The 13,644-nt window shown below is 39.9% G+C and overlaps 1 protein-coding gene across 1 annotated transcript in view; it reads right to left on the bottom strand.

Moving 5' to 3' along the window:
* SPEG (striated muscle enriched protein kinase) overlaps positions 1-13,644 on the bottom strand; it is a 132,806-nt gene that overhangs the window by 36,254 nt on the left and 82,908 nt on the right. The window contains exons 11-17 of the mRNA XM_032211896.1: positions 13,483-13,641; positions 12,491-12,680; positions 8,208-8,437; positions 4,662-4,781; positions 4,189-4,293; positions 2,587-2,793; positions 581-704 (exon numbers count right to left, since the gene is read on the bottom strand). Coding sequence (XP_032067787.1) covers positions 581-704; positions 2,587-2,793; positions 4,189-4,293; positions 4,662-4,781; positions 8,208-8,437; positions 12,491-12,680; positions 13,483-13,641 — 1,135 coding nt within the window. The remainder of the gene's footprint in view (positions 1-580; positions 705-2,586; positions 2,794-4,188; positions 4,294-4,661; positions 4,782-8,207; positions 8,438-12,490; positions 12,681-13,482; positions 13,642-13,644) is intronic.

The raw sequence follows: 13,644 nt of genomic DNA, 5'->3' as shown, positions 1-13,644 counted from the left end.
ATGGTGTTACTTCCAAATGGCAGAAAGTCTTGCCTTATGCTGTCTCCTCTCCTTCAGTTTATACTCTTTGTCCAGAAGCCAAGGGGGCCACAGTACCTTGACTGGGGGAATGTGGACCCCTACTTCTGTGCCAAACAGAGTAGTGATAGTGGTGGGCTTTTCCCGCCTCCTTCCCATAAAAAGCTAACAAAAAATGTAAAAACAGATTAGCTCCACTTTTTTGGCACTCTACCTTTGGCTAAATAAAGTGCTGGCTGCTACATGAAGGGGAAGGAGAAGGTGGGGGGACAATTGCTAAGCATTTTACAGCAACCTCAAGTTGATAACTACAGCAAGGAGGCAAACATCAACATGGAAGAGGCTTGAAGCTTTGTATGTATGGAAGCTCAGCAGTAAGAACACAATTCACGATTCTTCTATATTTTAAGAACCTAAAAAATATCTTTCCTTGGATCTTTGCCTCCCTTCTGCAAAGATGCTTAACAGTTGTTCTGTCATCTCTAGCAGCTTCTGAGCCTCCTGCAAACCTCACCTGGGCAAGTGTGAAGTAGATTTAAAATACATTGGGTGGTTGACCTACCTCCTCCAGGTGACAACAGCCTCAACATGGTTGAGAGTTATAGTGATGGAAGCCGACTGTGCCTCTACTGCATATACCACATCTGGCTTGTCCAAGATTATAGGGGCCTCTGCCATATACGGACCTGAGAACACACAACCCATCACATTAGAGCCCCCAGCACAGATCCAAGAAATTCTACACAATCACTGCAGGGAGAGATTTCATGCTTCTCAATTTGCTGAGGTGAATTTCCTTGAACTGTATATTAAATGAAGTTCATCCATGATACCACTTCCATATACAGATAGTCCTTGACTTGCGACCACAATTGAGCTGAAAATACTGTTACAAAGTGAGACATTTGTTACGTGAGTTTTGACTCATTTTATGACCTTTCTTGCCTCAGTTATTAAGTGAATCACTGCAGTTACAATCAACCTGGTTGTTAAATGAACCTGCCTTTCCCATTGATTTTGCTTGTCAGAAAGTTACAAAATCTGATCACATGACCGAGGAACGCCAAGCATCCGAATTTTGAACATGTGACCATGGGTATGCTACAGTGGTCAATAGTCACTTTTTTCAGTGCTGTTGTAACTTTGAACAGTCACTAAATGAATTATTATAAGTCAAGGACTACCTGCATTTCCTTTTTCTTAGCCACTGGGCCTGAATCACCTTTCTTAGATCAGATTGTACCAAAAGTATTCTTAAATAGCATCTCAGCCAATTGCTGCAATGGGGAGACTTCTTTCAATTCTTATATCAAACTTGCATTGTATGAAGAATGTTCTTCACAACTTTTCTCAATAGGACACATTCCAGATGTGCTGGGGATACTGGCTAGGAATTCTGGGAAGTGTAGTCTGACACATTTGAAGGGTACCACTTGACATCACTGGTTTTAGGAAAATGTTTTTAAAAGATCCATTTGAAAAGCAATATTATTGGGACAGGATTTTAGAAACAATGGTTTACTACTAAAAAGGTCCTGCTTGTAATGCTGACCACTCCTCTTGATAATTTAATATTCAACTACCAATAGGAATAAATTTCACAAATAGAAATAATTAACAACCATCTTCCCCAGTAGGAAAGAAAACTTTCTATCTTGAAACAGACAGTTGGATCAACCCCAAAGCAAGCCAGATGTAAATTATTTTATTGATAATTGTGGTTACAGATTTAGAGCCTCCAGTGACTAATAATTTTTCCTATAAAACCAAGGCTTTTGGAGCGTCAAGTGTTCTCAAAAAATCTGAGGGCTGTCATCAACTTTATATTTCAACAAAAGAACAGCGAGCAAATTTCTCTGCAGAAGGCGTTCACAGCCTTTTGTATGAAATCCTGAGGTAACTGAATTCTTTTGAACTGGAACAACCATGGTCTAAGAAAAAATGAAGAAGTAGGAACATACATTTTTCTTCCATTGTTATAAATGCCTTTGATCCTCCTGAATCTAAAGAAACATTTTTGGGTAATCATTAGAGTGTCAGACAAGGAGTTGATTCCCGAGTTCAAATTTCCCTCCTAGCCATCAATACATAATTTACCCTTAGCTTTAATTGTGCCAACAGATGAGATGACACCTCTCCATCCTCCCAATTCCATTCTTGACTATGACTTCCCCTTCTCCTTCGTCTCCCCACCATTTTGGCTCTCTTACCACAGATTCACTGTGTGGCAGAAAAAGAACAATTTCCTTTTGCCAAGCAGTTCCATTTTTTTTAAAAAAATCTTGAGCTCCCCTGTTATTTCAGCATGGACCATGTATCATTGGAATGTTTTCTTTGGTTTCCTTTTTGAATTTGGGCTGATTCCTGCCTGTGTGTGGAATTTTTAAAGGCTGCACTTCTGAGAAAAGGAGTAGGGGTAGGAGAAGAGGTGATTGGGGGTACTTGGTTTTTGTTCGTTGCATTTTGTTAGCTAAGCTGTCTTTGCTTCTACGAGAGTACTTTTAGTAGGATTTTACTCTCTCATGAAAAATAGCCATTTCCTTGCCTTTTATTCTTTGGGTGCCTTACCATGATCTAGGAGCTGCACTGGTTCTGTGGGTGGAGAAGGCTTGCTGTTAGCCTTAGCCGTTGCTGTGAGTACACGGAACATATAGTAAATGTTTTTCTTTAGAGCCAGAATGGTATGGCTGGTTTGATGCAAGCCTGTAGTAACGACAGTCCAGTGGCTGGACCCCAGGATCTGCTGCTGGAGAATATAGGTGACAGAGGCAGGGTCTAAGAATAGAGGAAGGAAAATGCCAATAAACTGTGACTCATAAGTGAGAGCATTCTGGACTAGATCACAGGAACACGCAAGAGAGATTAACATTTTGTGAGTAGGAACCTGCCTCAGTCTGCAATATGGCAGTCCATGAGAGAAACTATACAATGCATATTCTGTATAAAGAATATGCATACGTTTCCCTTCCCCTAATGAGCACTTTTAGATGATTATGAACCCCAGCTGAAATCCAACATTTCCTGGATATATTAATGGTATGCCCAGTTGGTGGTGATGGTGGTGTGGAAATAGCTAAGTGTGGGTTCTAGCCATTAATCATTCTGTGTGTTGTTTCTTTTCGTACTTTTCCAGTTAAGCAAGGTGACAGGAACTTCATCTAGTGCAGTGCTGCTATACATAAAAGAAGAGCAATACTTTCTTGGCTGCCTTACATGCATTCCTCTTAATCATTCTAAGCAGGGAGTTTGTTCTTTTCTTAAAGCATTCTTACACAAGGCAGACATTTTCTACTCGGATTCCCAGAATCCTTTTCCTGGTCAACCAGAGACCGTTCACATACGATTAATATATCCAGGGAGCTTGATTTATTTATTTTTCTTCCCATCAGTATCTATTCCTTGACATTTCTTTACATTGAACTGTTTTTGTTATTTTGGTGGGAATTTCTCAAGTGTAGAAAAATCCTTCAGACATTGTTTATAATCCTGCTTTGATTTTATTATGCTGAATGGTTTTGTTTCATTAGCAAACCTGACTGCTATGCTACTCACTTCTAATTTCAGATCATTTCTAACCAAATTATATAACTAGCAACATATACCCTGGGAGGAATCCACCACTCCTTATATGCCATGACTGCTGCTGAATCTGATAAGGAGCCCTTGGTGATGATTGTTATCAAATGCTTTTTGTAAGTCCAAATTCACAGGATCTGCTGTATCACCCTTGTCCATAAATTTCTTGAAAGGTTCATGTTTGGCAAAGTCACTGGGTGATATTTGCTCTCCAAAATCATGCCTTCTGCAAGGTAAAATCTTGTTAATAGTCTAATTAACAAGATTTTACCTTGCAGAAAGCATGCTTTTGGAAAGCAAAAACCACTCATTGCTGATATGGACATAATTGCCAATTTTATGCTGCTGAATGATGCCTTTTCCCTATCAGCAGGATCCAGGTTGAGTGGGATGCAATAGAAATTTAAATGGCAGCTATCAATTAGAGGGGACTTTGTCACAAAGACATATTGTGCACACAAGTGCCCAAGAACAACCCGGTTTCCGTGACACGTGTTATGGCCTGCCTTTGAAAACCCATTAGACTCTAGAACAGTAGAATCTGGGAGTAAAAATTTTTCTTTACATCCCTGTTGCCTTCCTGTCCTTGCCTACCAATAGCTGAATCCAGCCACTTTGGCGCATTCCAGTTCAGTGTGACACCTCTGCCAGTAACAGCTGCTATAGTTGGTGGACCATCAGGAGGTGTGGGTACCACATCTGTAAAAGACAAACATAGGGAAAGGGGAAAATAGTGCTTTACTTTATAATCAGAGTTACCTCTGGTCTTCCTTTCATCAGCTATATCAAGAATTCTGTTGTTTTATTGTTAAGTCACTTTATTGGGTCCAAGTACTGTATATTAGGTGATTTTCTACACATACCAATCAAGAAATAGAGGACTGGGCAGAATGTCATGTGCTATAGGAAAATAATCTCTGCGAGGGTTACAGACCAGAAGGAGGACATGTCCTTTTTATCCTCATGTCCACTCAGCAGGCATAGTCTTAAAACCAAACAGATGCTTAAGCAGAAGTTTGTCAAAAATGAATAGGAACCTCTTCCCATACCCCAGACTCTTTCCTTACCCGTGACATAGAGGTGAGCATAGCAGGTGGCTTTGCCCACTTTGTTGGCAATAACACTTTTATACACTCCAGCATGGGCATGATTGACAGAGTTGAAGACCAAACGGTGTACATCCTTATCTGCAAAGAGGAAAGACAGATGAAGAGGTGAAGGGTGGGAAAAGGGCAAGGTCACAAGATGAAATAGTATTTGTCGGAGTTGGGCACCAATATTTTTAGGAGCAGGCAGCCAACAAAATAGCTACAGAGAGACTGTAGGAAAATACTGCTGAGGAAATAGTATGGAGAATATAACGGACAAGCTGGCAAGAAATGAGTATTTCCAGGCTATTTTAAGATCATTCTTCCTTACAAATTTGGAAGGTGAACCACAGAGTCAGGTGATAACAGAGCTGCGAGTTACGTTACTCTGCCAACTAGCCCATATCCAATCCTGAAGCAAGTTGTAGCAGTAACAAACCCAGATAATGAATTTTGAATGCCATGAATAGGAGTATATATATATATATATATATATATATATATATATATATATATATATATATATATATATATATATATATATATATATATATATATATATATATATATATATATAAGATTTTGTTTTTGGTTAACCAATAAACCAATAAAGTGTCCTAATATATATATTGGTTTATATATTGGTTTATATATATATATATATTAGGACACTTTATTGGTTTATTGGTTAACCAAAAACCAAAGGACCCTTCCATATTCATCAGGATTTCAATTCTTCATCCCTCAAAAGTAGCTTGAATCTCACCTGTGGTCATTTTCATTGGTTTGGCAGTTCTTAATATTTTCAAAACACCATTACCTGGGCAATATTCCCACCAACTGACCAATCAGAGATAGCATCCATCAGTTTTTCAACCCCCTCCCATCTGTTTTTATTTTCTGTTGTATACAGTTTGGCTTGAGTTTTGCAGTCCCCAGCCAAGGTGTATAAAGCTGACTAGAACTTTCCTTCCTATTGCTGCACATGACTGAGGTGCAACTAAATTTGACAATCTAGACCAGTGTTTTTCAACCTTGGCAACTTGAAGATGCATGGACTTCAACTCCCAGAATTCCCCAGTACAATGTTTAGATGATGAGTGGCATTCTGGTAACATAGTAAATTTCTATTAGGAGAAAAAGCATAGCATATGCAAGAGTGTGACCAACTTAGAAAGCTAGAAGACTAAATGTTAAAGAATTAATTACTCAATTAATTGATGAACTAGAAGGAAGAAACATAGATATTTGCTATATCTGTGAAGTAAGAGAAATAAGAAGGATGTAATAGATATAAATGAATCGATATGAATCTTGTTCAATGGAACTGACGGATATATATGGAGGAAAGTTAAGGCATAGATTATGAACGAAGGAGCTAAATTATATCAGGTGACATGAACTGATATCACCCAATGTTGAGGAGATGCATAGAAAAATAGGGATTCATAGGTTAGGGATAATTGTTTGTTAAACTCTAGTGAACAGTGATAATTAAAGGTGTGCAATATTTAAATCCAAGTAGATCAAGTTGATTTGAATCTAGCATGGACATCCTAACCGCTCTAAATGCTCTAAAGGAGTCAATTCTTTCACTAGGTTTACAAAGGAACCACATGGGACCAGGAACATATATTTGAATTAAGGAACTGGTGACAAGATGGTGACTGTCACCACCTCTTTACTGCCTTCTAACTCAGAAGGTAACCTTGGCAAGTACTCAAGAGATGTGTTGAGACTATCACAGAAGCCAATTGCAAAAGTCACTGAGGGAGAACCCCAGCTCCCGAATGCTGCATACAATCTGGTCCAGCGCCAGCATTTTGTCAAAGGCCACCCATGTCCATGCAGAATTGGATCAAGTGTCATCCTCCTCAAATTTGCCTGCAATCCCTCAAAGGGATACAACTCACAGTTTGAGGACAAGAAGCAGGAATGTACACAAAAATTACAGGCATATTAGTTTATGAAGTATGCTTAGGAAAATGTTTGTTTGAAAAGGTATATAAGAGGTGACAATCTGCAAATCTGGGAAGTGGAGTGAGGCTTTATGCCAGGCAACAAATGTGTAGACTCTATTTTTGTTGTTCAGCAAATCATAGATAAATAGAGGAATGTGTGGAAGAAAGTTTATTCTACATTTGTCAATTTGGAGAAAAACTATGATAACATAAATATAGACATAAATATGGCCTATACAAATATGGAATTGATGATGGGGTGCTATCTGTGGAAAGTGGAAACATAGTATATAAATGGAATATTTAGTGAATAGTTCAATACTGAGCAGGAAGTAAAACTTGGCTGTTTGTCACCCTTTGACTAATGGGTTTATGGATGATTGTTTAAGAAATGCTTAGGATGTCATTAGAGATGCCTTGGCTTGGGATGTGAAGCTATGTATTTTTGGATGCAGATGATACCGTGCAGTTGACTGATAACTCAAGTGATTTGCAGTGAATGGTAAGTAGATTGTATGATACAGCAAATAATATGGATTTGAAAATTAATTTATCAAATAACAAGGAAACTATGTTGGCAGGAAAGTGAAATACATAATTTGCAAATTACAGCTAAATGGCAATATATTAAGTAAGTAGATGACTTTGCATAACAAGATAGAATATTTATTAAAGGAGGGATTTTATGACTTGCAAATGCTAATTAAAATGTAGTAGAATGGAGTTTGTTGCAAAAATGAATTTATTTAAACTTACATCAAATATAGACTACCACCCATCTCACCGACTCAGTACAATGTATAATTAAAATCATAAAAACCATGTAAAATATTATATTTCAATAGGAAGAGGTTAAAACAAGAATAGTATACGTAATTAAAATTAAAAAGGTAGGGGAAGAGCATTCAAGATGCTAACCAACCCCAAGGTTGCATTATGTTGAAAGAAGCAAAAAATGGCTATGAAACATAAATGTAAATTGAATGCAGGGGGGATGAGTACTGAAGACAGTGTATGTATAAAAAAAGAAGGGGATAGAGTCAAGAATTCCAGTGAGTACGGAATACAGTTGAATGACTATACTTGGTGTGACAGACAGCATGAATGAAGAGCAGATGTATTTATGAATGATGGGTGAATGGGTCAAGAGGAAGAAGGCTGAGAAAGTTATAATTGGATAAAGCTGATGAGATCCTATAAAAGGGAGAGGTTAGAAATTTAAAGTAAAAAAAATCACCATATGAACTTGCAAATGGATATATCTGTTCACTCAGTCCAGAGTACACAGGAAAAAAGTGGCGGTATGAAGAAAGAAGCAACTGCTTTATAAACCTAATTGCTATTGCTACTGCTTGTTCATTCACACCCAACCAGCTGGCAAGGAAGCAAGCAGGCAGTAGAGCTCAGGGCTAATAATAGACAGAAAGTCTGATGGCTATTGCTGAAAAAGATGGCAGGGCTCTTGGAAGGTTACTTGCCCAAGAACCTCTCCAAAACTTGGAGCTGACCCTATTTTGTATAGAAATTCCCATGTGTGCAAGAAAACCTGCAGGGTGGAACATACACTGTGTCATTCGGCGGTCCTCAGAGCTCTCGATGCGCCGCCCATTGTGGAACCAGGTAATGGTTGGATAAGGAAGACCAGCCACTTGACACTCTAGCACAGCTTCTTTGGATTCCACCATATCCAGATCATGCAGCGGTCGCAAGAAGTCCGGCATGGTGAAGCGTTCAACTTCACCCTCCCCTTGTTCTGGTTCTTCAGGGATAGATGGCATCTTTTCTAGCTTGGAACTGCAAGAGAAAGGAAGAAGAGAAATCCCTCAAATGTATCAACCAATCCAGCTACTGGGGTTCTGGCATATTTTTCTGATGCTTACATATAAATAAAAACTTTCAATGGTTCTCCATTCTGGGAGGCATTTAAGAAGAGGCTGGGTAGCCACCTCTTATGGCTGTTTTTAATAGTTCCACTATAGACCAGGGCTATCAAACTCACAGCCCGCAGGCCGATGCGTCACGTGCTGGCCACGCCCACACCTGGTTTAGCAAAGGGGGGAAAGTCCCAATACATCACGTGATGCTGCCGTGACGCCGCGAGTTTGACACCCCTGCTATGGAGGGTTAGATAAGGTGATCCTTGTCTAGTGAAAGAGTCTGTTGCTGAAAGAGGAAAAATCCTTTTTGTGAAATGAATTTGACATTTCATTTAAGAGTACAGGCCGACAATGCGTAAGCTTTTTACTCTGAGGCCTACTTTCCCTTTTGATTCACCTTTTTGGACAAAAGGGGTCATGCCACAGATTTCCAATTCTGTGGCTTTGCATACAGGTGTAGTGTTTCTTTTTCCCTTTTGAGCAAAGAGCAAACTACCTCCTGTGGACAAGCCACAACTATGTCTCAGAGAAACAAACATGGGAAAGGCAAATATCTATTTCTAAAATAGATCACATAAAAAAGAAGAAAAAGGGAAATCTGTTGCAAATATTCCCCAGGGAGAAAAAGTATGAAAAGAAATTGAAAGACTTTTCATGGTTAATGGAAACTCAAGCAATCCCAAAGGGACTGAGTTCAAGGCAAGTAAATGTGGGTTATGATATTATTGCATGGAAAATATGCTGGATCAATCCTGTCTTTTAAATGGAGTATAAAGGCCTGGCTTTTCTCCCAACCTCTGTGTTAGATGCAGGGTGTGTGTTCTGTGGGATATGTTGATTCTCTGGTATCACCTTTTTATTTGTTTTGTTATATTGTAAGTTTTTAATCTTGTATGCTGTCCAGAATTACTGTGGATTGGGTAGCTCTATAAATATGATTTATAAACAAATGCATTTTATCCTGTTTGACTATGTGGGGATGGAATGGAGAGCATGAATCCACAACTGATTTGTTTGGCAATGTATGCATAAAGATAGACAAAATTACAAGAAAAATCAACCAGGTTTGGGATTATGTATTAATGTATATTAGGAGATTAATAGGAAAATCTTTAAGTGTTAAAAGTTGTTAATGTAACCTTGAATTCTGTAGCATAGCTGTAGAATTTGATTGTTTATCAAAAATCGTGGTTATATTGAGCATGGAAGGGGGATGATAGCAAAAATAACTGTATATTAAGAAATTGGAAATTCAAGATGTCAAGGAATGGTTGTAGGAACTGTGTCATCTATCTGTTTTGGAAACGGCAACATTTTCTACCAAAGGATGCAGCAATATGTGATATTATGGTAGAAATTTTGTCATATCTTACAATAGCATCTTGTATTAGCTATATTATTAGTAAATTCATTGGTTAATCAATGATTATTGATAAATATAAATTATAAAATAGACCTTTTTCCCAGTTTGTATCTTTAATTTTTTAAAAGTTTTTAAAGTTTTTTATTGTTACAAAAAACCAAGAAAAACCAAACTGGTAAAATCAGTGTTGATGTTCCTCTCAAGCAACTCTTTAAAAAAAAGGAAATTATAGTATTTTCAAATAGGAAAAATTAGTCAACATCTCCATATTTTCCTTGAGCAACATATAACCTATACTGTAGCTAGTGAAGTTTTCAATGGCCATAGGAGAGTTTTCAATTGCATTCAGTAATATATTACAGGCAGTGAGGTGCAGTCAGGGGAGGCAGGGCCTCACCACTGTCATCATCAAAAGAAAAAAAAATGTAAAAGGAAAAAGGCTGAGGTAGTTGCTGCCAGAGTCACAGTGGATGACTCTGCTTAGTGCTTAACTATTTAAAAAAGCCTTTTAAAAAGTGCCCTCTACAGGAGGAGGCGAGAGAACCACGTGCCTCATTTAGTCTATCTTTATGATCACTTGAGCAGAGTTAAGCAAGGGTTAAAAGCCGAAAAATTTCTTATGTAGATGAGGCACTTGGTTCTCTTGCCTCCTCCTGTAGAGGGCGTTTTTTTAGAGACTTTTTTTAAACAGTTAAGCAGAGTCATCCATTGGGGACTCTGCCAGCACCTAACCCAGCCTGACCTCAGCAACTCTTGCCTTTTTCCTTTTACATTTTTACATTTTCATCATGGCAGACAAGAGCAGAGTTGAAATCCTCTGTGAAACAGCTGGAAAAGGTATGTGGGTCGGAGGGAGAGGGAGGAATTCAAAATTAATGTAATTCATAAGTAATTGTATTATTGTAATTTGTGTGTGTCTGTGTGTGTGTGTGTGTGTTTTACCCGACTCTGCTGGCGCGTGGGCTGGCACTTTTTTTTAATGTCAGACATAGCGGCAGGGCTTTTGGGCATAGTGGCAGGGCTTTGGGACATAGCGGCAGGGCTTTTGGCCGCCCCAGCACTATGTCCACCATAGAGGGACGCCTCTATGTCGGACACAGCGGCAGGGCTTTTGGACGCCCTGTGATCAGTGACGTGCAGTGAGGTTTATGGCTGGTGAAGCAAAAAGAAAGACATAGTGCGCTCCCCGGTGCTTGAAAGCGGGCAAAAGACGCCCTGCCGCTGTGTCCGACATAGAGGCGCGATGCTGCTATGTCGGACATAGCGGCAGGGCGTCTTTTGCCCGCTTTCAAGAAAGCAGGCAAAAGCCGCTTTCAAGAAAGCTTTCTTGAAAGCGGGCAAAAGATGTCCTGCCACTATGTACGACATAGAGGCAGGACGCCTCTATGTCGGACATAGTGGCAGGGCATCCTTTGCCCGCTTTCAAGCGCCTGGGAGCGTGCTATGTCTTTCTTTTTGCCTCACCAGCCATAAACCTCACTGCACGTCACTGATTACAGGGATCCTATGATACCAAAATGATTTCAGACTGTGGTCCACATTGGAAAGGGGAACCGTTGAACCTTTGTCAATGAAAAGCATTCATTTTTAATACAAGATAAGGGGGATTGCCCAGCTAGATTTTTTTTTATTGTCTGACTAATACTTTCCATTATCCAGGATACCTTTAAAACCTTTGTTTTTAAGCAGTGGCAAGGACATTCTTGGAGACAACGGAGTCACTCTTCAGGGCTCTTTTTATATTACACGTAATTGGTTCAATTGGCCTTAATAGAAAATGTCTCTATTTTGTCTTGATAATGTCCCTGGCCTCAAACAAGCTAATTATAGTTTGCTGATGCATCAGAAGTTCTGTGCTCTGAAACATCTATAAAATCTGGAACTGGAAAACAGGAAGGGAGTCCTCAGAGAAAGCTTGTAAAACCCACAAGCAAAGCTGGTTGGTTCCCACAACTTCTGTCCGTCTGTCTTAGGGTTTATGTGTGAATTTAAAACGACACACAGTATTTTAAGGCAAGCAGCTAGACCATGTTGAAGTCCATCTCCCAGAATTGCACATGAGACTGTGTTAATCAGAACAGTAGCCAAATCTGGTTCCCAGATTTGAGTACAGAGTGATTCCCAGATTTTAAACTCTATTTTCAAGAGTTGCTATTAATTCTTTCATGGGCATGAAGAGAAAGAAAAAGTCCATCATTGGTTTGATACCTGTCAAGACAGCAGCCTATTTTAATGCATGAGCTTTCCTTTGGGTTCATTGGCTAATGGAAAGGCAGAGATGGAGCAAAAATATCACTGGGTCAAAATCGAAAAACCAGTAAAACAAAGTACACCCATCTTTTACCTAAGAGGATTTAAAATAACCAAAGAGAGTTAGAGCCCCATGACTGGGGATCAGGTCATAAATGCATTGCCATAACTAAGGATGCTTAGCTGACTTTCTTGCATTGTTACAGCTATATGGCATATTCAATTGTACAAAAGTCTCTAGGATCTTCATTGGATGTTTCCATAACCAATCCCCCCTCAGCCCTTTTTCCTCCTCCTCCTCCTCCTCCTCCTCCTCCTCCTCCTCCTCCTCCTCCTCCTCCTCCTCCTCCCACTCACATCTGGGAGCTAGCTGCTGGCCGCGGCTCCTCCACATACAGCTCTGCGGTGCACTCAGCTCGGCCGTGCTTGTTGCTGGCACTCACCCCGTACTGACCCTCATCCTCGGAGCTCACATGCAGGATGACCAGAGAGTGCAGACCCCCGTCTTGCTGTATACGCATGGTTTCCCCCTCTTGTACAGGCTGGCCTACATCAGACACATGACAGTCAGAGTCTGATCCAGAAAGGAGTAAAAGACACAAATGGGTAGCAATTTATATGAAAATTAAACAACCTAGCATTCAGGGCCCATGGGGGAGAGGCAATAATAACATATACCGTAAGTCTCTAGGACTTAGACCATAATTAAGATCACTGGCAGAATACAATAAAAAGAATCTTCTTGTTCCCTTTCCATGATCTTGAGGGATAGAGAGAGATATTAAAACGTTTTGGTATGGCAGCAACCATATTTTTCCTGCAACTACTGTCATCGTCAGCGACTGAACATGTTCTCATTACCAACTGGTAGATTAACAGGTCACTTACCACCCCAGAATAGAAGCCAAGCTCTGTTGAGAAATGGCTATGCCGAAAGGCCACTGCAAAGAAACATGTTAACAGTGAAGGGAAGGCTGCAAGATGTGGATATGGGTAGTGTGGATACTTTTCACCTCAGTAGATTTTGGTGGGATTCGGGCTCAATGAGGTCTGAAGCCAGGGCAATGTTTTCCCCATTGGTTGTTAACATATACATAACTAGGAGACCAAATACTGATTTCTGATGTGGCAATTGATTGCAAGTCTGGCTATAGATGTTCCCACAACTTTTTTGAAAGAGAATAAGATTTAGAACCTGTGACCTTCTGCCTCTTTACCACCAAGCCTGGCCCAAGTAAGTGGATAACCATCCATGTATATTGACACCCCCCCTCCATAGCCATGTTCCTGATCTTAGAACATCTTGTAAGCTGGGGTCTCTGAACTGAAGAGATGGGGGAGAGAATTACCAAAGTGGGTCCAAACGATGGTTGGTGGGGGCTCCCCACTGATCTTGCAGTCAAGCCGTGCTGTTCGTCCTTCCACCACAGCCACAGTTTCCAGTTTGCGGGTGAAAAGGGGATGGCGTGAAGGCCACACTGTTAGTTTGGCACTGCAGGTCAGCTCATCTG

This window comes from Thamnophis elegans, chromosome 1 (genome assembly GCF_009769535.1).
Source record: "Thamnophis elegans isolate rThaEle1 chromosome 1, rThaEle1.pri, whole genome shotgun sequence".
NCBI classification, from domain to species: domain Eukaryota; kingdom Metazoa; phylum Chordata; class Lepidosauria; order Squamata; family Colubridae; genus Thamnophis; species Thamnophis elegans.
This window is presented reverse-complemented; position numbering and strand designations above follow the sequence as displayed.